At 43.8% G+C, this 25,849-nt stretch overlaps 1 protein-coding gene across 8 annotated transcripts in view; it reads left to right on the forward strand.

Annotated features, from left to right (window-relative positions):
* The window catches only part of DLGAP1 (DLG associated protein 1), a 971,529-nt gene that overhangs the window by 903,818 nt on the left and 41,862 nt on the right, over nucleotides 1-25,849 (forward strand). For all 8 annotated transcript variants that reach the window (XM_010353208.2, XM_010353207.2, XM_010353209.2 and 5 more), the window contains one exon: nucleotides 23,536-23,957. In XM_010353208.2, the coding sequence (XP_010351510.2) occupies nucleotides 23,536-23,957 (422 nt within the window). The remainder of the gene's footprint in view (nucleotides 1-23,535; nucleotides 23,958-25,849) is intronic.

The following is a 25,849-nucleotide window of genomic DNA, read 5'->3' on the forward strand; positions in this document are numbered from 1 at the left end:
AGTGTGAAATGTGGGTATTAGTTGAGGCTGTGTGTGTGTCAGGGGAAGGGGTGTATGGGAATTTTCTACTTTTTGCTCAGTTTTGCTGTGAACCTAAAACTGTTCTAAAAAACCAGTTTATTAATTTTAAAAAGAGGTTGGAGGAAGGTGGATTATAGCATTAACCTCAGTGTGTTGTCCTAGGGTGTTTTGTAAAACTTTTAGAGCAATACCTGATACGTACAATCCTCTGCGTGTTTCCTAGTCTATTAAGCAGTCAAATAGAATCTCTCTAAAGAATGAAGTTTCAAGAAAATAATTATACTGCCTTTTCTTCCAAAAAAAAAGGGGGGAGAAAGTCATCTCCTGTATTTTACTTCAGACATTTCTCCTGCAATCAGCCAGTCTATCTTTCCTTTGTTTTTTTTTTTTTTTTGAGATGGAGTTTCACTCTTGTTGCCCAGGCTGGAGTGCAGTGGTGTGACCTTGGCTCACTGCGAACTCCGACTCCTGGGTTCAAGCTGTTCTCCTGCCTCAGCCTCCTGAGTGGCTGGAATTATAGGTGCATGCTACTACACCCAGCTAATTTTGTATTTTTAGTAGAGATGCGGTTTCACCATGTTGGCCAGGCTGGTCTCGAACTCCTGACCTCAGATGATCCCCCCCCCCCCCAGCCTCCCAAAGTGCTGGGATTACAGACGTGAGCCACTGCCCCCGGCCTCAAATTTCGTTTCCACAAGAATGCTAACTATTGCATTATTTGGTCAGACCTAGTAGCAACCTAAAAAACTTCATACAAGTCATTTTTATAATTTTTTTTAAAAAGTTGAGCATTATTTGAATTGTTGAAGTTTGTAGAATGGTCAGTTCCTCAGTAACAGTAAAATATTTAAAACTCATCCCCAAAACCGTCGGCAGGCCAGTTTTAGTACTTAGCTTTCCAAAGCATACCCTTCTTCAAAGGTCACTTTATAGTTAACCACTGTAAAGTAAATAAGCATTTAAATTGATGTTAATGGTTGTTTTCAGCCTCTCCAAACGAAATCCATTGTCAAACAGGAAGAAGGGATTACCAATACCTTCTGTCTCTAACTTAATTCTTTTACAATTTTGCTGGTTGTAATTCATTTAGATAGGATCTTAAAAAGCAATATCGGGCAGATGAGATTACTTAATGACAGCTAAGGGATTTTTTTTTTTTTAATTATCTGGTGATAAAGATGAGGCTGTTGTTTTCACACTGAATGGCCAGTAACAATTTCTCTCTTCCTTTTTCAAATAAACAGACTGATAAAAGACAGCAACCTAACAAAAAGTAAGAAAAAGAAAGAAAATTGAGCTGAGAAAGAGATAGTGCAAAGAAATGATTAAAAGACCTGTAAGAGGCCAAGGGACTCATTTCCTTTTGACTCAATTACAATTTAGGAACCAAAAGTAACCCAGCAAGGCCCACCTAACTGATTGATCTATTAGGGAGTAGACTTGTAAATTTAGTGTGGTTTTCAGTGTTCCAAATCAAAACAAAAAGAAGTAAGTTCAAAACTCATTAGTAAAAAATAAAATGCACCAGGTAGCCCTGTCTGCTTCAATGAGAGGAGTTGAAATGGAGCATCACAAATATCCCTGTTACATTTGCAGGCCACCATGACATTCTCAGAATGCCATGGATCGCAAATGTCCGTTGTCCATTCTCTGGGGCTGCCTCTCGGTGGGGACCGTGGACAGAGGAATGCTGTCTAAAGATCACTAGTTTAAATGCCGTGGCAGCAGGAAGCCAGGGATAATGAATGCGTATGTCATTTTGAAAGGAGACTGCTTCTCTCAAGCCGGTGCAGAAACCCATCATCTTCATCAAACATTAGCAGTTTTCCCCCAATTCCTGTTTCACAGGTCAGCTAGTGGTACCGCTCTACAGGACACATATAGCATGTGTTTGCTGATATGCAGGACTGATCCTAAGTAAAGCAGGCAAATCTTGGCAACACCTCCCCAAGGGGCACTCACCTCCGCCCGTGCGCCCACGCAGAAGTCTCCAGCATCATGTCCCCATTGTCTCTCATCCTTTTGATGGTCCCCAGGAATTTGTATGAGGTCCTTTTGTCTTTCAGGCTGATAATTAGCAAATCTAGTAAGCCAATCCTTTCTGTTGACTTAGGTGAGAAAGCTAAGAGGCTCCCAGGAGTCTCCCATTTCCTTCCAAAAAACAGTTGTATTTTAACAGTGACTTCAAACTAGACTTTCTTACATTAGTCCATTAGTGACTTTAAGACTCCAGCAGTGGACGCAAAGAGGAAGAATAGTACTGTTTTCATTATAAAAGTAGTATGTAAATTTACTTGGAGGAAAACATATGTTAAACTTTGATGGTCTTTGGAGTAATTTTTTAAAAAACTATGTGTGGGCCGGGCGTGGTGGCTCACCCTTGTAATCCCAGCACGTTGGGGGGCCTAGGTGGGTGGGTCACCTGAAGTCAAGAGTTTGAGACCAGCCTGGCCAACATGGTGAAACCCTGTCTCTACTGAAAATGCAAAAATTAGCCAGGCATGATGATGCACACCTGTAATCCCAGCTGAGGGAGGCTGAGGCAGGAGAATTGCTTGAACTCGGGAGACGGAGGTTGCAATGAGCTGAGATTATGCCATTGCACTCCATCCTGGACAACAGAGCGAGACTCTGTCTCAAACAAACAAAAAACAAAATAACTATGTGTGTATGTATCTTCTTTTTACGTATTATCTACCTTTTCCACAGTAATTACATATTATTGAACAATCCATTAAATGATAAGAAAAACAAAGTAGTATTTACATTGTAAAAATGTATAAATTACAGAAATAAAACAAAGTCCCCCATAATCCTATCCATTAACCATGAGCAAATAAATGAGTATGAGTATATTTTTACCCGCACTTTTCCCACGAATATTTAAAAAGTTGGTGAAAGAATCCTATATATACACTCTTATAACATCTTTAAAATCAACAAACATTATTTTAAAAGTTTTCTTTTTTCTTTTTACTCTTGAAAATTCATAGCAAACACCTCTTTTAATGAATGCACAATACTCAAATTCATAGATGAACCATAATTTCTGCCCCTTTCTCCTTCTGCCGGATTATCAACATTACTTTTAGATGATTTCTGTTTAAAGATGGTGAAAACAAAGGATACACATGTATCTTCGAGGCCTTCTGAAACTAAATGACAATAAAAGGAATTTTTGTCTGTTTTGGCATGAACTCCCAAGGAGGAAGAGAACAAGAGAGAGAAAAACAACAGCAAAATTTAGCAAGCTAGAAAACAGATATGGAAGTGATAAGCGATTCGGCAGACCAGAGAAAACTGAATCGAAAGCTGCTAGTGCAGGACTCCAAGATGTAATTCCATTTAAATTTAAGAACCCGCAAAATGCATGTGGATGGGTGGCACTGGGCGCACTGAAAGTGGGGATGAAGATGGAGCTAAAAAGTCCTTGAATCTGCAGAGCCAAGTGACAGTCCTTCCCTATCCTGACAGAGACTGAGGGTGTCTCTTCTTCAGAGGCTAAAACTAAGGGTCTCTGGCCTGGAGGATACCAGCATAGTTGAGAGCAGGGTGACTATACTGAAAATAGGAGGATTAAGTGAAGATATACAAACAGTGTTGAGGCACACTGCCCTGAGCCTTCCTAGGCTCGCTCAGCCCCCCAGGGTCCCGAATGCAAGGCACAGAACCCTCTACATGGGAGTATGGCAGAGTCCATTGTGGAGGGTTGACCCTTCTGAGCCCAAGACCAAAAGATGCTGACATCAGGGATTTTGCAAGATGAAAGCCCAGCCAGATCATCCTATGTGAAGATTAGAGAGGATAAGCACTTCCCAAAAGCATAGACTTCTAAGCTGGGTTTAGTGTGCTTCTCAAGAATGAGAAAACAAGGATCAGCAAACTCAGGGAGATAAGACAATGGCCAGCAAACTAGAAACAAAAATTGTTCAGGAACATTCAGAAAATTAAAAAGTTATTTTTGAGAGAAAAGAGAGGAAGGGTGAGTAAAGAAGGATCCATGAGGGATGTGGAAGTTGTCAAGGTCTTCCTCAAAGAATCTTCTTATCCACCTAGGAGAGAAGAGAGAAGCGGCGGAAGTGAGAAGTGCTCCTGCTAGGAGTGGTAGCTCATGCCTAATCCCAGATCTTTAGGAGGCCAAGGCAGGAGGATTGCTTGGACCCAGGAGTTCAAGACCAGCCTGGGCAATATAGTGAGACCCTCTATCTACCAAAAAAAAAATTAAAAAGAAATTAGCCAAGAGTGATGGTGAATGCCTGCAGTTCGAGCTACTTGGGAGGCTGAGGTGGGAGGATCGCTTGAGCCTGGGAGGTGGAGGTTGCAGTGAGCTGAGATTGTGCCACTGCACTCCAGCCTGGGTGTCATAGTGAGACTCTGTCTCAAAGGAAAGAACGGAAGGAAGGAAGGAAGGAAGGAAGGAAGGAAGGAAGGAAGGAAAGAAGGAAGGAAGGAAGGAAGGAAGGGAAGGAAGGAAGGGTGTCATAGTGAGACTCTGTCTCAAAGGAAAGAACAGAAGGAAGGAAGGAAGGGAGGGAGGGAGGGAGGGAGGAAGGGAGGGGAGAGAAAAGAAAGAAAGAGAGAGGAAAGAAAGAAAGAAGAAAGAGAGGAAGGAAGGAAGGAAGGAAGGAAGGAAGGAAGGAAGGAAGGAAGGAAGGAAAGGTGAAAAGTGCTCATAGAAATAATAGTGGAACCGTGGCTGGGCGTGGTGGCACACACCTGTAATCCCAGCACTTTGGGAAGCCTAGGAGGGCAGATCATCTGAGGTCAGAAGTTCCAGACCAGGCTGGCCAACATGGTGAAATCCTGTCTCTACTAAAAATGTAAAAATTAGCTGGGCATGGTGGTGGGCACCTGTAATCCCAGCTACTCAGGAGGCTGAGGCAGGGGAATTATTGGAACCTGGGAGGTGGAGGTTGCAGTGAGGCTAGATCGCCACTGCATTCCAGCCTGGGTGACAGAGCAAGACTTCATTTCCAAAAAAAAAAAAGAAAGAAAAAAGAAGGATAGTAGCAGAACTGAAAAACCCAAAAGGAGTTGGAAGATAAATTTCAGAAAAAAGCACTATATATATATATAATGTCTTAGTTTGGGCTGCCATAACAAAATACAACAAACTGATAGTGAGCTGAGATTGAGCCACTGCACTCCAGCCTGGGTGACAGAGTGAGACTCTGTCTTAAAAAAAAAAAAAAAAAAAAAAAAAAAGGTCTGGTTCTGGATCAAGATGTTGGCAGTGTTGATTTCTCATGTGGTCTCTCTCCCTGGCTTGCAAATGGCCATCTTCTCCCTCTGCCTTCGTATCGTCTTTCCTCTGTGTGTGTCTGTGTCCTAATCTCCTGTTTTTATAAGGACACCAGTCATACTGGATTCGAGCCCACCCTTGGGGCCTCAATCACCTGTTTAAAGGCCCTATGGCCAGAGCAGTGGTTCACACCTGCTCTGGCCATAGGGCCTATAATCCCAACTCTTTAAGAGGCTGAGGCAGGAGGATTGCTTGAGCCCAGGAGTTAGAGACCAGCCTGAGCAAAATAGCCAGACCCTGTCTCTTGAAAAATAAAAAAAAATTAGCTGGGCATGATAGCATGTGCCTGTAGTCCCAGCTACTCGGGAGGCTGAGGTGGGAGGATGGCTTGAGCTCAGGAAGTTGAGGCTGCAGTGAGCCATGATTGTGCCACTGTACTGCAGCCTAGGTGACAGTGATACCCTGTCTCAAATAAAAATAAAAATTAAAAATAAAGGCCCTGAGGCCGGGCGCGGTGGCTCAAGCCTGTAATCCCAGCACTTTGGGAGGCCGAGACGGGCGGATCACGAGGTCAGGAGATCGAGACCATCCTGGGTAACACGGTGAAACCCCGTCTCTACTAAAGAAATACAAAAACTTAGCCGGGCGATGTGGCGGGCGCCTGTAGTCCCAGCTACTTGGGAGGCTGAGGCGAGAGAATGGCGTAAACCCGGGAGGAGGAGCTTGCAGTGAGCTGAGATCCGGCCACTGCACTCCAGCCTGGGAGACAGAGCAAGACTCCGTCTCAAAAAAAAAAAAAAAAAAAAAAAAAAAAAAAAAATAAAGGCCCTGGCCCGGCGCCGTGGCTCACACCTGTAACCCCAGCACTTTGGGAGACTGAGGCGGGCGGATCACGAGGTCAGGAGTTTGAGACCAGCCTGGCCTACATGGTGAAACCCCGTCTCTACTAAAAATACAAAAAATTAGCTGGGCACAGTGGCATGCGCCTGTAGTCTCAGCTACTTGGGAGGATGAGGCAGGAAAATCACTCGAACCTGAAAGACGGAGGTTGGAGGTTGTGGCGAGCCAAGATTGCACCACGGCACTCCAGCCTGGGCAACAGAGCAAGACTCCATCTCAAAAATAAATAGATAAATAAATAAATAAATAAATAAATAAATAAATAAATAAAATAAAGGCCCTATCTCCAAATACAGTCACATGTTAAGGTACTAGGTGTTAGGACTTCAACATACGAATTTAGGGAAGGGGCCCATGATTCGGCCTGTAACACATATTCAGCTGTGAATGACATTTCCTAGTCATAATAATATAGTTATAAAAAACAAGTTCTGAATATAGTTATCCAAATTGATAATACAACTATATCAGGGGAATGGAAAAATACAGGGACAGACGGGAAGTGCATGTGTGTATGTGTGTAAGAAAGAGAGGGCAGGCGCGGTGGCTCACACCTGTAATTCCAACACTTTGAGAGGTCGAGGCGGGCGCATCACGAGGTCAGGAGTTCGAGACCAGCCTGATCAGCATGGTGAAACCCTGTCTCTACTAATAATACAAAAATTAGCCAGGTGTGGTGGCACGTGCCTGTAATCCCAGCTACCTCAGGAGGCTGAGGCAGGAAAACCGCTTGAACCCGGGAGACGGCAGTTGCAGTGGGCCAAGATTGCACCACTGCACTCCAGCCTGGGCAAACAAGTGAGACTCCTTTTCAAAAAAAAAGAAAGAAAGAGAGAGAGAGTGAGGAATAGGAGTGGTGGAAAGGTGAGAGAAATCTAAATCTTCAGCATTCCTAAGGACAAACACTAAAAAAAGTTCAAAGATTTATTTTTGTTATTTAGAAATAGTGTTTAAAAGTGGCTGCCTCTGAAGCAGAAAGTTGCTCTATAATTGGGCCAGGCATTTCTATTTTTCATAACTAACCTTTTAGAACAATTTGATATTTTAAAACTGTGCATACATAACTGTGATAAAATTTCCTTAAATGAAATAATCCAGACATATAAAAAATGTTCTCTTTTTTTTGAGATGGAGTCTCAGGCTGTCGCCCAGGCTGGAGTGTGTGCGATCTTGGCTCGCTGCAACTTCCGCCTCCCAGGTTCAAGCGAATACCCCGCCACAGCCTCCCGAGTAGCTGAGATTACAGGCATGCGCCAGCACGCCCAGCTAATTTTTGTATTTTTAGTAGAGATGGGGTTTCGCCATGTTTGCCTGGCTGGTCTCAAACCCCTGGGCTCAAGCGATCCGGCCACCTCCACCTCCCAAAGTGCTGGGATTTCAAGCCTGAACCACCGCACCTGGCCTGATGCAGTGTTAAATAGAAATCATGAGTATGGACATCCTTGCCTTGTTAACTGATCTTAGGTGCAAATACTCAGTCTTTCACCTTTAAGTATGGTGTGCAGTGGCCCGATCCGATGTGTACCACCATGCCTGGCTAATTTTTGTTTGTTTGTTTGTTTGTTTTCTTTTTTTGAGACGAGTCTCGTTCTGTCGCCCAGGCTGGAGTGCAGCGGCGCAATCCCGGCTCACTGCAAGCTCCGCCTCCCGGGTTCCCGCCATTCTCCTGCCTCAGCCTCCCAAGTAGCTGGGACTACAGGCGCCCGCAACCTCGCCCGGCTAGCTTTTTGTATTTTTTTTTGGTAGAGACGGGGTTTCACCGCGTTAGCCAGGATGGTCTCGATTTCCTGACCTCGTGATCCTCCCGCCTCGGCCCCCCAAAGTGCTGGGATTACAGGAGTGAGCCACCGCGCCCGGCCTAATTTTTGTATTTTTTGTAGAAACGAGTTTTCACCATGTTGCCCAGGCTAAGCTTGAACTCCTGAGCTCAAAGCGATCTACCTGCCTCAGCCTTCCAAAGGGCTGGATTATAGGCAGGAGCCACTGTACCCAGCTAGCTTTAGGGTTTTTGTTTTTGTTTTTGTTTTTATAGATGCCTTTTTATCTACTTGAGGAAGCTCCTTTCTTTTCCTAATTTGTTGAGAATTGTGATCAGGAACAGATATTGGATTTTGTCAAACGCTTTTTTGGCATCTATTGAGATGTTAAAAAGTTTTTCATTTTTAGACTATTACTATGATGAATTGCATTTTTTAAAGAAAAATTATAGTAAGATACATATAACACAAAATTTACCATTTAAACCATTTTAAGGTATACAATTCAGTGGCATTAGCTACATTTACAACATTGCACAACCATCATCATGACTTAGTTCCAAAATATTTTGATCATCACCCACAGAAATCTCATACCCATTAGTAGTCACTGCATTCCTTTCTCCTCCCAGTCTCTGTAACTACTAATTGGCTTGCTGTTTCTATGGACTTGTCTATTCTAGATATTTCTTAAAAATTGAATCATACAATATGTGGCCTTTTGTGTGTGGCCTCCTTCATTTAGTGTGATGTTGTGGAGGTTCATCCATGTTGTAGCATGTGTTAGTACTTAATTCCTTTTTGTAAGTGAGTAATATCCAGTTGCCTAGATATACCACATTTTGTTTATGCATTCATCTGCTTATGGATATTTGGGGTTTTAAAAATCTTTCATCTATCTATTTATCCATCTTGAATAGAGCTGCTATGAACATTCATGTACAAGTCTTTGAACACCTGTTTTAAATTCTTTTTGGTATATACCTAGCAATAGAATTGCTAGTTAATATAGAAATTCTTTCCACAGTGGCTGCACCATTTTACCGTTCCTACTAACGATGTATGAGTGTTCCAGTTTCTCCACGATCTGGTCAACACTTATTTTCCTCTTTAAATTTTTTTCCCTTGTGGCAATCCTAGTGGGTATGAAGTGGCGTGTCACTGTGGTGTGGATCTATATATCTGTAATGACTAATCATGTTGATTGCCTTTTCCTGTGTCTATTGACCATTTTTTATCTTTGGAGACATGTCTCGTCATGTCCTATGCCTATTTTTTAATTGGGTTATTTGTCTTTTTGTTGTTGAGTGTTTTAAGAGTTCTTTATATATTCTGGATACTAGATCCTTATCAATATATGATTTGGAAATATTTTCTCCCATTCTATGAGTTGTTTTTCCACTCTCTTGATAGGGTCCTTGGATGCACTACAGTTTTTACATTTGATGAAGTTGGCCAGGTGCAGTGGCTCACGCCTGTAATCCCAGCACTTTGGGAGACTGAGGCAGGTGTATCATCTGAGGTCAGGAGTTCAAGACCATCCTGGCCAACATGATGAAACCTCATCTCTATTAAAAATAGGAAAATTTAGCCAGTTGTAGTGGCTAGCACCTGTAATCCCAGCTACTCGGGAGGCTGAGTGAAGAGAATTGCTTGAACCCGGGAGGCAGAGGTTGCAGTGAGCCAAGATAGTGCCACTGCACTCCAGCCTGGGTAACACAAGTGAAACTCCGTCTCAAAAAATAAAAATAAAAATAAATAAATACACCTGATGAAGTTTAATTTATGTTACACAGGCTGGCCTTGAACTCCTGGGCTCAAGCGATCCCATCTCCTCAGCCTCCCAAGTAGCTGGGACTGCAGTGTGCACCATCCCAGCCAGCTTATTTTTTCTTTGGTTGATTGTGCTTTTTGCTTTCATTGTCATATTTAAGAAGTTATTGCCAAATCCAGGGTCCTCAGGATTTGCTCCTGTAATTTCTTCTAAGAATGTAACAGTTAGCTCTTAAATTTAGGCCTTTGATCCATTTTGAGGTAATTTTTATATATGCTAAGGATCCAACTTCACTATTTTGCATGTATCTATGCAGTTATCTCACATTGGTTGATTTGGTTTTTTTTTTTTAGTTTTGAGACAGAGTCTTGCTCTGTCACCCAGGTTGGAGTACAGTGGCATGATCTCTACTCACTGAAACCTCTGCCTTCTGGGTTCAAGCGATTCTCCTGCCTCAGCCTCCCGAGTAGCTGGGATTATAGGCACCTGACACCATGCCCGGCTAATTTTTGTATTTTTAGTAGATATGAGGTTTCACCATGTTGGCCACACTGGTCTCGAACTCCTGACCTTAGGTGATCTGCCGGCCTTGGCCTCCCAAAGTGCTGGGATTACAGGTGTGAGCCACCTCATCCAGCCACATTGATTGATTTTTGAATGATAATCTAACCTTGTATTTCTGGGATATACCCAATTTTGTCATCCTGTGCAATCCTGTTTATATATTATTGGATTTGATTGGTTAAAATTTAGCTAAGAACTTTTGTGTCTGTATTCATGAGGGCTCTCTCTCTTTTTTTTTTTTTTTTTTTTGAGACAGAGTCTCGCTCTGTCGCCCAGGCTGGACTGCAGTGGCCAGATCTCAGCTCACTGCAAGCTCTGCCTCCCGGGTTTACGCCATTCTCCCGCCTCAGCCTCCCGAGTAGCTGGGACTACAGGCGCCCGCCACCTCGCCCGGCTAGTTTTTTTTTGTTTTTTTTTTTTGTATTTTTTAGTAGAGACAGGTTTCACCATGTTCGCCAGGATGGTCTCGATCTCCTGACCTCGTGATCCGCCCGTCTCGGCCTCCCGAAGTGCTGGGATTACAGGCTTGAGCCACCGCGCCAGGCCAAGGGCTCTCTTTCTACAGTTTTCTTGTCTTTTGTCTTTGGTATCAGAATAAAGTTATCTTCATGAAGTAGGAACTATTTTCTTCTTTTCAGTTTTCTGGATGATTTTGTGTGGAATTGGTATTTTTTTTTTAATTAATGTTTCATTGAAGTCACCAATGAAGCTACCTCGATCTGGAATTTACTTTCAGGGAAAGTTTTTAACTATAACTTCAATTTATTTAAAAGATTTAGGCTATGCAGGCCATTGATTCCTTCTTGTTTGAATTTGATTATTTGTACCTTTCAATGAACTTGTTTATTTTATCTAAGTTATCCAATGTATTGGTAAAAAGCTGCTTATCATATTCCCCTAATATTTTAATATTTATAGAATCTGTAGTGATGTCACTGCTCTCATTTCTGATATTGGTAATATGTGTCTTCTTTTGTTTTTCTCATCAGTCTGCTAAAGGATTATAAATTTTATTAGCTTTTGAAAAGAACCAGCTTTTGATTTCATTGATTCTTCTTTTTTTTTTTTTTTTTTTTTGAGACGGAGTCTCGCTCTGTCACCCAGGCTGGAGTGCAGTGGCCGGATCTCAGCTCACTGCAAGCTCCGCCTCCCGGGTTCACGCCATTCTCCTGTCTCAGCCTCCCGGGTAGCTGGGACTACAGGCGCCGCCACGTCGCCCGGCTAGTTTTTTGTATTTTTTAGTAGAGACGGGGTTTCACCGTGTTAGCCAGGATGGTCTCGATCTCCTGACCTCGTGATCTGCCCGTCTCGGCCTCCCAAAGTGCTGGGATTACAGGCTTGAGCCACCGCGCCCGGCCTTAGCTATTGATTTCTATTTAATTCCATTGTGGTCAGACAACATACTTTTTCTTGAACCCTTGAAAATTTATTGAAACTTGTTTTTGGGGCCAAAATATAGTCTATCTTGTTAAATACTCTGTGTGTACTCGGAAAAAAAATGTGTACTTTGCTTTTTTTTTTTTTTTGAGACAAGGTCTGGCATTACCACCAGACTGGAGTGCAGTGGCTCCATCTCAGCTCACTGTAACCTCTGCCTCCGTGGTCTCAAGGGATCCTCCTACCTCCTACCTACCTTGAAATCAACAGCTAAAAAATATTTGGAAAATCCCCAAATTTTTGGAGACTAGGTAAGTCACTTCTAAGTAGCCCATGGGTGAAAGGAAAAAAATCAAAAGGGAAAATAGAAAGTATTTTAAACCTTTCTTATAGGGCATGACTGCTGGCGATGAATACTTTCAGCTTCTTTTTTTTTGAGATGGAGTCTCGCTCTTTCGCCCAGGCTGGAGTACAGTGGCACAATCTCGGCTCACCACAACCTCACAACCTCCACCTCCCAGATTCAAGCAATTCTTGTGCCTCAGCTTCCCAAGTAGCTGGGACTGCAGGTGCACGCCGCCACGCCTGGCTAAGTTTTGTATTTTTAGTAGAGATGGGTTTTGACATGTTGGCCAGGCTGGTCTTGAACTCCTGACCTCAGGTGATCCACCCGCCTCAGCCTCCCAAGGTGTTGGGATTACAGGCGTGAGCCACCATGCCCGGGCTACTTTCAGCTCCTGTATATCTAAAAAAGTCCTTATTTTGTCTTCATTTTAAAAAGATATTTTTGCCACATACAGCACTCTAAGTTAATGGCTAAGTTTTTGGGTGTTTTTGTTTTTGTTTTTGTTTTTCCAAAGAGGAATGAAGATATCCCAGTCTTGGGTAGGTCATGCGTTGAACAGTACTTAGGTGAATATGCTGTTGGGACCAGTGCAAATCTCAGACCTTCGCTCTGTGCAGTTCTTACCTCTTCCATATGCTGCCATGCAAATTCCAGCTGCCTTGTCCTCCTCATACCCCTAGCAATGTCTCATTAGTCAGGGAGACCACCTCCCCATGGGGACCACTCCCTGGAAACTTGCTCCAGTCAGTCAAAGGTCCCATTTGTTTCCCATATCTCAGAGATCACTGTTCTTCATTGTCTGATATCAAATGTCTTGAAAACAGTTGTTTCATATATTTTGCCAGCTTTTTAGTTGTTTCAGATAATATAGTAAGTTCAGTCATTCTTACTCCATCTGTGCCATGCACAGAAGTCGTCCATATAAGTTTTATTTGGCGTATATGTAAGTAAGGCAAGCCCTGTTATTTAGCACTACTCTCTGGCTTTGAAAGTCTTGGAATGTATTGGAAAAATGTTGGAGTCGTGGGGCCGGGCATGGTGGCTCACGCCTGTAATCCCAGCACTTTGGGAGGCTGAGGCGGGCAGATCACGAGGTCAGGAGATCAAGACCATCCTGGCCAACATGGCGAAACCCCGTCTCTAATAGAAATGCAAAAAATTAGCTGGGCATGATGGTAGGCGCCTGTAGTCTCAGCTACTCGGGAGGCTGAGGCAGGAGAATGGCGTGAGCCCGGGAGGCGGAGCTTGCAGTGAGCTGAGATCACACCACTGCACTCCAGCCTGGGCAACAGTACAAGACTCCGTCTCAAAAAAAAAAAAAAAAAAATTGGAGTCATGGGAACAAAAGAGTATTCTAGTTTAGAGATCCAGATTGAAAGTTGCTTTACCTCTCTGTTTCTAAAATTTGGGAGGTGACTACTATTAACATCAATAACCTTTTTTGGTGTAAGTTCTCTGATTCAACACCACCAGTGTTTCCTCAACTTTAGGGTCGTGTTACATGTAGATAGAGATTCCTGGTTGAAGTTTAGGACCTATGTCGTGGATTTTGCCTTTCTGCTTATTACCATAGTTCCCAGGTAGCTGTGTTGCTGTCATAATCTCCACTTCAGAAACAAGAGATAAGTGAGTAAGTGTGTGGTATAGGTTCTGGCTTCCCACCTCCGTTCTAACTCGGCTACCTTTCCTAAAGTGAGATATTTCTGATGTATTTTGTAATAATTTATAAAGTAATCATCTCCCAGCTTCACAACTGAAAGTGTTAAGGGGGGCAGAAACTTTGCAACTGTATACTCCTTGGTTCCCTACTGACAATGTCAAATTGACAAGTGACAACTGTCATTCTTGGTTATATGGAAAGAAGCTACTGGTCTCATAACAATGTTCTGGAGGCCGGGCGCGGTGGCTCAAGCCTGTAATCCCAGCACTTTGGGAGGCCGAGACGGGCGGATCACGAGGTCAGGAGATCGAGACCATCCTGGCTAACACGGTGAAACCCCGTCTCTACTAAAAATACAAAAAAAAAACTAGCCGGGCAAGGTGGCGGGCGCCTGTAGTCCCAGCTACTCGGGAGGCTGAGGCAGGAGAATGGCGTAAACCCGGGAGGCGGAGCTTGCAGTGAGCTGAGATCTGGCCACTGCACTCCAGCCTGGGCGACAGAGCGAGACTCCGTCTCAACAAAAAAAAAAAAAAAAAAAAAAAAAAAAAAAACAATGTTCTGGAAAGCGAATTCCAGGAGGTTATTTTTCTGGTGTATGTATACTTAATATTTTCATTTGTGCCTTTACAAACGATTTCTCCACTGTCTGGGATCTTTAGAGATCATCGAGTGGAATTGAGTGTTGCTGCAAGAAGTCTTAACTTCAGCATCCAGAAAATCAGAAAACAAAATTTTTCCTAGAATAAATGAATGGCAAACCACTCTGTGGCCTCTTTTTCTGCCTCATCAACTCTGCAACCTTATCAATTTTTGTTAAACAGGTGAAATTGGCTCACAGTGAATGTCTAGAGCAAGCTTTGTGTGTTCAGAGGTGTGTGTACCTAAACGGAAAGCCGGTGTCTTTTCATTGATGTCAGTGGAGTGGAAATGGAAGCAGATGGGTATTTTGATGATTTGCATAAAAGCTTCTGCCCTTTCTGATCTTCTGTTGGTGGAGCAACCTCCTTCTCTCCTAGTATCCTTTTATACATCACACATAACATTTAGACCTCCAGGACATATTTAATGTGAAAGAGAAAAAATGCTGGCATTAAATATGCCTGTGAATGGCACCCACCATTCCAGTAGATCTGTGAATGCACAGACTGAGTCAGAGGTGTTGAAGGAAAGCCCTGGTGACATATTATGAGAGCCACTCCTCCTCTCTAGAAACAAATGCCTCAGTGAATAGGACTGTTACCCTTTTTTTTTTCACCAGTGTTGCTCTGTTTCCATTTGCATTTCCAGAAGTGACCCAATTCTGAGTTTCCTTGCTTCACACATCAAAGCTCACAGCCTTCATAACTGGGTGGAACAAGCAAGTGGAAAGGTAGCATTGTTTTCTCTTATAGCACCATGTCAGCTACTATAAAAGATCTCTTTTGATCACAAGGGACTTAAATATGTGAACATTGGGGCTTGTAGTGATTTGTGCCTTTTCAACTAAGCAGGGTATTAAAACATAAAGCCAAAATTGAGGTAATATCTGACAGGCAGTTCAGGGACCACAGACTTGGAAAGGCCTTTGGCAATCAAAATTCCTTTTTTGTCAACCCAGAAGCTTTGGATCAATCCCCACCCCTCAAAGTTTCCTTGGAGTACCTCACAGCCTAGTACCCACCCTTGAAATTGCACTTGAAAAGTAATTTCTTTTCTTTGCCAAGTTAACAATACCATGACCTAGCCAAATAGTTCCTTACTGTACACCTGAGTTTTATAGGCGTGGCATTCAGATGTTTCAAATTTCAAAAGCCTGAAACTTGGCATAACTCCTGATAAGCCTCATAGCTTCCTTTTTTCTTTTCTTTCCCTTCTTCTTTCTTTCTGCCATCCCTCCCTCCTTCTCTTTCTCTCGCTCTTTCTTCCTTTTTGCTTATTTTTCAAGATCACTTAGTTTGCAAAAAGAAAACCATCTGTCTCACAAGCCTATGGCCTCCATTTGACAAGACTCAATAAAACATAATTGTTAGTGAAACCGCTCATGCTTTGTTTGTTACCTCGGGTCAGTAGCCAAGGAGTGACCTAACCCTCCAGTTGCGGAGGTAAAGCAGTTCCTTCTGGGGCACATTCAATTCAAGGATGTTTTGTTGAGACTCCTAACCAGGGTTCCTATAGTGACAGCCCATTAAAGGTATTAGCACCTGCCCAACTGGTGCTAAAAAGGGGCCGGCAGCACGCTGGGCCATCTCAGAAGTTACCAGATGACAGCACGTCCACTCTCATTATTTTCCATTTCCCCCCTTTGTATCATTTGAGAAAAACATCACAATTATTTGGGGTAGAGAAAATTTTTTTATAGAAAGCGTATCCTATTTTCCTTTGCTTTAAAGACATCTTCAAGCATGATGTTTGTAATCAGAGGAATGATGAACGCAGAGGATTTGAAATAACTGACGGATGTGTGTCTTGAGATAGTTTAAAATCTGGTGATAGGACGGTGTTAACTGTATATAAGCGGAGGGTAGGAGGGTTCCTCCCAGCTGAATTTTTTGAACAAGGGATGCATTATGCCTGTGCTCTCCCATGCATGATTCTAATTGGGAAGCTGATCCAAATTAGTAAACCTAAGTTTACTCTTTTTAGGGAGCTTGAATTTTTTTTTTTTTTTTTTTTTTTTTTTTTTTTTTTTTTTTTTGATACAGGGTCTCACTGTTGCCCAAGCTGGAGTGCAGTGGTGCCATCTCAGCTCACCGCAGCCTCCTGGGTTCTTCAAGCCATTCTCGTGCCTTAGCCTCCTGAGTAGCTGGGACGACAGCCACGCACCACTATGTCAGGCTAAGTTTTGTATTTTTAGTAGAGACAGGATTTTGCCATGTTGCCCAGGCTGGTCTCAAGTGATCTGCCTGCCTCGGCCTCCCGAGATGCTGGGACTACAGGTGTAAGCCACCGCACCCAGCCAAGCTTGAATTCTTGATCTCAGTCTCCTCACGCCCGTGCCTTATTTTGATCTGTCTTTTATTTTACGTAATGAGACATCTCGGTTTTGACATCAGTGAAAGGGTGCCATTTCATAAAATACCAAGATGGTTGCACTTTCCAGGAGTAGCATTTCAGATCCCACATATATTCAGCCTTGACAGAAGGCTTAGTTTAAAATGTCTAAAGGCATGTACAAAGAAAGAAAGAATAGCAGAGTGCTAGCATTGCCCCCTTTGGAACTGGACTTAGCCTTGAAAAGCAGCCATTATGTGAATGAGAGGGATAAAGACGCTAAGTAGAGGCCAGGGGATTCTATGACGGAAAGACTAAGTTAGTCTCCTAATACGTTCATGACTTGAGTCTCATCAGTTGAGTGTCTTGTAGGTCCAAAGCACGGATGTCATAAAGATAATGACTATGCTTAGTTTGCTTAGTTTTTGTGCACAATATCTTTTGTTTAACTGCAACTCTATCAGACAGGGGGACAAGAATGGAACCTCTGCAGTTTACCCACGTATATTTTGATTTGTAACTTGCTGTACAGAAAAGTTGTAGGAAGTGGGGGAGGGTAGAAACGCCCCTAGTTAGAAATATAAACTTGTTTCATAGAAGGAACATAAAGCAACAGCAGAAGTAAATGCTAACAAGTGACTTTCTTCTGGCTATTCAGAACAGACAGAGTATTGTGTTCCATACTGGTTGATCCAGTCTTTGCTTTCATGGTTTTCTGCTCCTTGGGCCAGAATATTGGCCGGCATTTTTCAGAAGTTGTAATTATTACACACTGTGCCTGCAGGGGCATGAAGAGCCAAAGAAGCTTCAAGATTGAAAACTGTGGGTTGGGAAACAGCAAGCCACTGGGTTCAGCTTTTGGGTTTATATCATCAACCAGCAACTGATCAATTCTTTCAAAAAATAAAGAAATTAATCTAGGGACCTCATTTTGTGTTCCTATCAAAATTGCAGAAAAACAATAACAACTGGACTGCACCCTTCACCCAGAAGGAACTTTGCTCATGAAAGACATAAATCATTTTGTAGAGCAGAACGTTCTTTGAAAGCTCTGAGTAGAAGAAAGCACTTGCTTAAGGAACTTAATTGATAGAAACTAGCAGTTTGGACAGGGCTGCCTGAGTTCAAAGGCACCGCTTTTAATCCCTAACTATTTTAATTTTACTTAACTTTTATTTCTTTCTGAGTGACTACACTGCAAACTGCAGACTTCTATTAATCTACTGCCAAGTAATTTTTCTTAAGAAGGTGGATACTTTGCAAGATCCATCGCCAGGAGATGGCTGTCAGGAATGCGGATAGTACAGTTTTTTTTTTTTGTTTTTTTTTTTTTTTGAGACGGAGTCTCGCTCTGTCGCCCAGGCTGGAGTGCAGTGGCCGGATCTCAGCTCACTGCAAGCTCCGCCTCCTGGGTTTACGCCATTCTCCTGCCTCAGCCTCCCGAGTAGCTAGGACTACAGGCGCCCGCCACCTCGCCCGGCTAGCTTTTTGTATTTTTTTAGTAGAGACGGGGTTTCACTGTGTTAGCCAGGATGGTCTCGATCTCCTGACCTCGTGATCCGCCCGTCTCGGCCTCCCAAAGTGCTGGGATTACAGGCTTGAGCCACCGCGCCCGGCCCAGGGTAGTACAGTTTTGTGTAGATAAAAACAGAGGCACAGGAAAGTAGGTCATTCTGTTTTATATGTGGAACAGATTCTGGCTCTGGCAGTTTGCTCTGATTGAAAACAATAAGGAGGCCGGGCGCGGTGGCTCAAGCCTGTAATCCCAGCACTTTGGGAGGCCGAGACGGGCGGATCACGAGGTCAGGAGATCGAGACCATCCTGACTAACACAGTGAAACCCCGTCTCTACTAAAAATACAAAAAAAAAAAAAAACTAGCCGGGCGAGGTGGCGGGCGCCTGTAGTCCCAGCTACTCGGGAGGCTGAGGCGGGAGAATGGCGCAAACCCGGGAGGCGGAGCTTGCAGTGAGCTGAGATCCGGCCACTGCACTCCAGTCCGGGCGACAGAGCGAGACTTCGCCTCAAAAAAAAAAAAAAAAAAAAAAAAAAAAAAAAAGAAAACAATAAGGGACTAGTACTTCTTTAAGTTTGGAAATGTAATGCCTCTGGCAATGCAGGATCTTGGAGCGTGGAGGCTAATGTTTTCATAGTTGGGATTTCATGTTAGTAGAACAGCCAAAATGTCAACTGTTTGCAAGGAGAGTCATCCAATTCACACATATGCAGCTGGAGAGAAAGCTTAGCTTCAGGAGATGGCAGTTAACATTTTGGGGATGAACGGGAAGAATGCAGAAATAGCCTACTGCAGCCAAGAAATGAGTGGTTGTTGGAAGAACCACTTTAGCAAAATTGTTCTTTCTTTCATTGCTAGCACATGAGACTTGTAACATTGCATTCAGACTTTCACACTATGTGGTTTGTTTGTTTTTTTTTTCTTTTTCTTTTTGGCCCATTTGAGAGTTAAGAGTTTACAAAAGTGACTAGGTTGGATAACTTCAGCAGAATTGATTTCTTCAAAACAGCAAATGGGCCAACTTTGGCTAGTTTATCTTCATAAAACGGATGGCCAGAATTACAACATATTTGGTCATTTTGGCCATCTTAATAACTGACACAGATCAATACCTCAGCCACTTTTTTTCTTGACACTTATTCTCTAGAGAAAAAAATTGATTTATTGAGATGCCTCTTCCTTTTGTGACTCTTAGTCTTTCTACAGTCTTGCGAATAACTACTTGTCTGTATTATTGAGGTCATTCTTTATTTTTGATGGACTAGAATATTGGTTGTTATTGGCTTCAAGAGTGTGGTCCAGGATAGTTTTTTAAAAACCCACATAATCTGGTGTATTTAGTGTTGTATAGATATTGTTCAGTGCACTATCGTTTAAGGCTGGCACTACTGAATATGAAACAGTTGAAAATCAACTGGCCAACAAACTATCTTAAAATGGCACAATCGTGAGCTACTCAAAGAAATGTACCACCTCACACATTCAAAATACAGAAATCACAGAACACACATTCTTTCCGAAAAGCAGAAAGTAACACATGTTGATAAGAACGTGGAGAAATGGGAATCCTGGTGCACTGTTGTGGGAATGCAAAATGGTACAGCCACTAAGGAAAATATTAAGATTGTTCCTCAAAAAATTAAAAACAGAATTAGCATGTGATTCAGTAGTTCTACTTCTAGATATATATTCAAAATAATTGAAATCAGGGACTCAATAGATACCCGTGTATCCATGTTCATAGCAGCATTACTCACAATAGCCGAAAGGTGAAAGCAACTCAAGTGGCCATGAATGGGTAAGATAAATATGGGTAAATACATACAATGGGAATACTATTCAGCCTTAAAAAGGAAGGAAATTCAGACACATGTTACAACATGGATGAAACTTTGAAGATGTTATGTTAAATTTAAAAAGCCAGTCACAAAAACACAAATACTACATGATTCCACCGATAAGAGGTACCTAGAGTAGTCACACTCACAGACACATAAAGTGGAATGATGGTTGCCTAGGGCTGGGGGGAGGAGGAAATGGAGCGTTAGTGTTTCATGGGTACACAGTTTCAGATGGAAAAGATAAGAAAGTTGACATGGATGGTGGCGATGGTTGCACATACAATGTGAATGTATTAAGTGTTTAATGCCATTGAACTGTATGTTTAATAATGGTTCAGCTGGTACATTTTATGTTATATATATTTTATCATAATAAAAAATAAGTAAACTATTAGGCCAGGAAGTGACTTTAAAAAAAAAAGATATACAGGGCAGGGTAACAGACACATGGTGCTGTCTTCAGTGGACTTATATTCTGTCATCGTTTCCTGCCTTCTCCAGAGGCCAGCAAAGCTCTTCTTGTATGTCTTCAATGACTTCAGGCCCACACCTTCCTTGCCCATTGTCTGAGAAAGAGTTCCTCATTTCTCTCCTCTTCTCCCTCCCCTCCCGCCTTCCACATGTTCTCCCCTTCATTGCAGGGTTCAGCCAGAGATATACAGGGCGCTTTGGTTGAGAAACACTAATCTCATGGACATCCATGTAAAATGCTCAGACTTAATCTGTGAACAAGGTGTCTTTCATCACCTTGCTAGAACTGTGAAAAGAAAATTAAAGGCACAGGTGAGGGCAGAAATACAGAGCCCTGATAGAGAACTATAAGCTGATGTTTGCTCCCAAGGCTTTGTACCTACATGTCTAAGAGAAAGGTAAACCTTTACCAGGCAAATGAGTTTTAATTTTTTTCTTTTTTTTTTTTTTTTTTGAGACGGAGTCTTGCTCTGCCACCCAGGCTGGAGTGCAGTTGCCGGATCTCAGCTCACTGCAAGCTCCGCCTCCCGGGTTCACACCATTCTCCTGCCTCAGCCTCCCGGGTAGCTGGGACTACAGGTGCCCGCCAGGTCGCCCGGCTAGTTTTTTGTATTTTTAGTAGAGACAGGGTTTCACCATGTTAGCCAGGATGGTCTTGATCTCCTGACCTCGTGATCCGCCCGTCTCGGCCTCCCAAAGTGCTGGGATTACAGGCTTGAGCCACCGCGCCCGGCCACTTTTTTTTTTTTTTTGAGACGGAGTCTCGCTCTGTCGCCCGGGCTGGAGTGCAGTGGCCGGATCTCAGCTCACTGCAAGCTCCGCCTCCCAGGTTTACGCCATTCTCCTGCCTCAGCCTCCCGAGTAGCTGGGACTACAGGCGCCCGCCACCTCGCCTGGCTAGTTTTTTTGTATTTTTTAGTAGAGACGGGGTTTCACCATGTTAGCCAGGATGGTCTCGATCTCCTGACCTCGTGATCCGCCCGTCTCGGCCTCCCAAAGTGCTGGGATTACAGGCTTGAGCCACCGTGCCCGGCCATGAGTTTTAATTTTAAGAGGAAACTATTGAAATCTCAGTTTGGGCTGGGTGTGGTGGCTCACACCTTGTAATCCCAGCACTTTGGGAGGCAGAGGCAGGCAGATCGCCTGAGGTCAGGAGGTCGAGACCAGCCTGGCCAACTTGGCAAAACCCCATCTCTACTAAAAATACAAAACTTAGGTGGGCATAGTGGTACATGCCTGTAATCCCAGCTATTCGGGAGACTGAGGCAGGAGAATCGCTTGAACCAGGGAGTCTGAGGTTGCAGTGAGCTGAGATTGTGCCACTGCACGCCAGCCTGGGCAACAGAGCAGACTCTGTCTCAAGAAAGAAAGAAAGAGAGAGAGAGAGAGGGAGGGAGGGAGGGAGGGAGGGAGGGAGGGAGGAAGGGAGGGAGGGAGGAAGGAAGGAAGGAAGGAAGGAAGGAAGGAAGGAAGGAAGACACTTACTTCAGTTTGCTTTCAGGAGGTCTTAACTTGGTAAGAGTTGCCCCTGGAAAAATGTGGCTTCGCAGGATTCATGGTAGTTTTGGTTCAGGTTAGGTTATGTTTTTCCCCATTTTTTTTTCTTTTATTTCTTTTTTTTTTTTTTATGAGACGGAGTTGCCCAGGCTGGAGTGCAGTGGCACAATCTCAGTTCACCACAGCCTCCATTTCCTGGGTTCAAGCTATTCTCTTGCCTCAGCCTCCCAAGTAGGTGGGATTACAGGCATGTGCCACCATGCCCAGCTAATTTTTTTTTTTTTGTATTTTTAGTAGAGACGGGATTTTTCCATGTTGGTCAGGCTGGTCTCAAACTCCCGACCTCAGGTGATCTGCCCGCCTCGGCCTCCCAAGGTGCTGGAATTACAGGCGTGAGCCACCGCGCCTGGCCTTTCTTCCCATTTCTTTTTTTTTTCTTTTCTTTTTCTTTTTCTCTTTCTTTTTCTTTTTCTTTTTTTTTTTTTTTTGAGACAGAATCTCGCTCTGTCACCCAGGCTAGAGTGCGGTGGCGCGATCTCAGCTCACTGCAACCTCCGCCTCCCGGGTTCATGCCATTCTCCTGCCTCAGCCTCCCCGGTAGCTGGGACTACAGGCGCCCGCCACCACACCCGGCTAATGTTTGGTATTTTTAAGTAGAGACGGGATTTCACCGTGTTAGCCAGGATGGTCTCGATCTCCTGACCTCGTGATCCACCCGTCTCGGCCTCCCAAAGTGCTGGGATTACAGGCTTGAGCCACCGCACTGGGCCCTTTCTCCCTATTTCTAAGCAAATTACCCAGACTAAGATACTAGTGAATTGTTTCCTTACTCATCACCAACCTGAATTTCAGGACTTAAGTCACCCCATATTTGGGGAGGAAGTGGGACACTTCAGGTAAGGAATGATAGAGCTAGACATTCTACTGGCTTTAATAGTTCAGCGCTTTGTCCCACCTATAAAATTTCTCTTGATACGCTTTAATATTCCATACTGAGCAAACATGAGATTCGTGCTCTTCATATTGAAGCTATGACAATCAATATGCTTGCCTCAAGGGTCTACCCCTGCCACCACCACCCCCAACACACACACACACACACACACACACACACACACACACACACACACACACACACACAGAAGATTGAGAAGATGAGACTTCTAATGGTCTCATCCGGTGAGTAAAGTAGAAAGTAGTTTTGCTGCAAGAAATATCCTTGCCAGGTGCAGTGGCTCACACCTGTAATCCCAGCACTTTGGGAGGCCGAGGCAGGCAGATCACTTGAGGTCAGGAGTTTGAAACCAGCCTGGCCAACATGGTGAAACTTCTTCTCTACTAAAAATACAAAAATTAGCCGGATGTGGTGGCATATACCTGTAATCTCAGCTACTCAGGAGGCTGAGGTGGGAGAATCGCTTGAACCCGGGAGGTGGAGGTTGCTGTGAGCCAAGATTGCGCCACTGCACTCCAGCCTGGGAGAAAGAGTGACACTCTGTCTCCAAAAAACAAGCAAACAAACAAACAAAAAAAGAGAAAGAAAAAGAAAAGAAAGAAAGAAATATCCTCTAACTAAATTTCTTTTTTCTATTCTCCCAAGCTTCCGCAGGTTCACTCGATCCAACAGTGTGACGACAGCAGTACAGGCGGACCTGGACTTCCATGATAATCTGGAAAATTCTCTGGAATCTATAGAGGACAATTCGTGTCCTGGCCCAATGGCCAGACAGTTCTCCCGTGATGCCAGCACCTCTACAGTCAGCATTCAGGGCTCAGGAAACCATTACCACGCCTGTGCCGCCGATGATGACTTTGACACGGATTTTGACCCCTCTATTCTGCCTCCTCCGGACCCCTGGATTGACTCTATCACTGAAGACCCACTGGAGGCCGTGCAAAGGTCAGTGTGCCACCGGGACGGCCACTGGTTCCTGAAGCTCCTCCAGGCAGAGCGAGACCGCATGGAGGGGTGGTGCCAACAGATGGAGCAGGAAGAACGGGAAAACAACCTGCCCGAAGACAGTAAGTCATGCCACCCACCGCGCCACACCCGTCCCCTGGGGCTGGGGTTGCTTTGCCTGCGCAGACCTTGTTGTTTTCTTCTCTGCCAGCTTCACTTGTATAACCTTGACGTTCCACACCCCAAACCAGAACACGCAGGAGAGCTAGGCGATTCCAGCTGAGTCCAGAAGTCCCTGTGCAGCCCAAAACCAAGAAAACTCCTGGGGAGACAGATGTAACACTGTCCTTAGCTCCAGGCCCATGACGTTCTTTTTCTCTCTGAAAATACCAAGCTCTGTGTGGAGGTGCTTTCCCGTCTCTAACTTGGTCCCTCTTCTCCAGGATGATCCTGGAATGTCGCTGATTCTCAGAGGATTGAAAATAATTCTAGGCCGGGCGCGGTGGCTCAAGCCTGTAATCCCAGCACTTTGGGAGGCCGAGACGGGCGGATCGCGAGGTCGGGAGATCAAGACCATCCTGGCTAACACGGTGAAACCCCGTCTCTACTAAAAACTACAAAAATCTAGCCGGGCGAGGTGGCGGCGCCTGTAGTCCCAGCTACCCGGGAGGCTGAGGCAGGAGAATGGCGTGAACCCGGGAGGCGGAGCTTGCAGTGAGCTGAGATCCGGCCACTGCACTCCAGCCTGGGTGACAGAGCGAGACTCCATCTCAAAAAAAAAAAAAAAAGAAAAGAATTCTAAACAAAACGTCTCGTGTATCCCATAAATATATACATCTACTATATACCCACAAAATTCTTTTTAAATAAAAAAAGAAAATAATTCTGACTAGCCCAGTGCAGTGGTGCCCACCTGTAGTCACAGCTGATTCAAGAGACTGAGGTAGAAGGATCGCTCGAGTCCAGGGGTTAGAGGCTGCAGTGAGCTGTGATCACAGCACTGCACTCCAGCCTGGGTGACAGAGCAAGACCCCATCTGTAAAAATAAATATATAAATAATGCTAACTTTTTCAAGGTCCATAGATACAGGTACATTGGGAATTTATATTCTTTATGATTTTGTTATTCTCATCAACATACAGCATTAAAACAAGGCTTATAATGTATAGGCCAGTAGAAACCCCCACCTATTTACAGTCTTGTCTGTTTGACGGGTGCTTTCTCTTAGGATTTACAGAGGCAAACCCTTTAGCTGCTAAAATAATACATTTTATAATCTTATTACAATTGAATGGGCTAAAGTGAAATACATGATGCATACATAAAATAAATAATGGACACTATTTTTTGCCCACTATTCTTTTCTTTCTTTTTTCAGACAGGGCCTCACTCCTCACCCAAGTTGGAGTGCAGTGGCGCAATCATGGCTCACCCCAGCCTCGACCTTCCAAGTACTTGGGACTATAGGCATGCACCCCATGCTGATTTTTGTATTTTTGGTAGAGGCGGCGTTTTGCCATGTTGCCCAGGCTGGTCTTGAACTACTGAACTCAAGCAATCCGCCCACCTCGGCCGCCCAAAGTGCTGGGATTACAGGCGTGAGACACTGTGCCCAGCCTGCACACTATTATTTTCAAACTTGACCTTTTAACATTTGAAAAAGAAAAATTAACAATTGAAAAAGAAAAATTATCAAATGATATTAACAGTTGAAAAGGAAAAATTGTCAAATTATCTCAATTCTGAGGCATGTTTTACATGTTTTCAACAATTCTGAAATTAGAATGTAGCTTATTTATAATCAGTATGTATTTTATTTTATTTTATTTTATTTTATTTTATTTTATTTTATTTATTTTTTTGAGATGGAGTCTCGCTCTGTTGCCCAGGCTGGAGTCCAGTGGGGCGATCTCAGCTCACTGCGAGCTCTGCCTCCCGGGTTCAGGCCATTCTCCTGCCTCAGCCTCCCGAATAGCTGGAACTACAGGCACCCGCCACCATGCCCGGCTACTT

The sequence above is a fragment of the Rhinopithecus roxellana genome, chromosome 21 (genome assembly GCF_007565055.1).
Source record: "Rhinopithecus roxellana isolate Shanxi Qingling chromosome 21, ASM756505v1, whole genome shotgun sequence".
Taxonomy (NCBI): Eukaryota; Metazoa; Chordata; class Mammalia; order Primates; family Cercopithecidae; genus Rhinopithecus; species Rhinopithecus roxellana.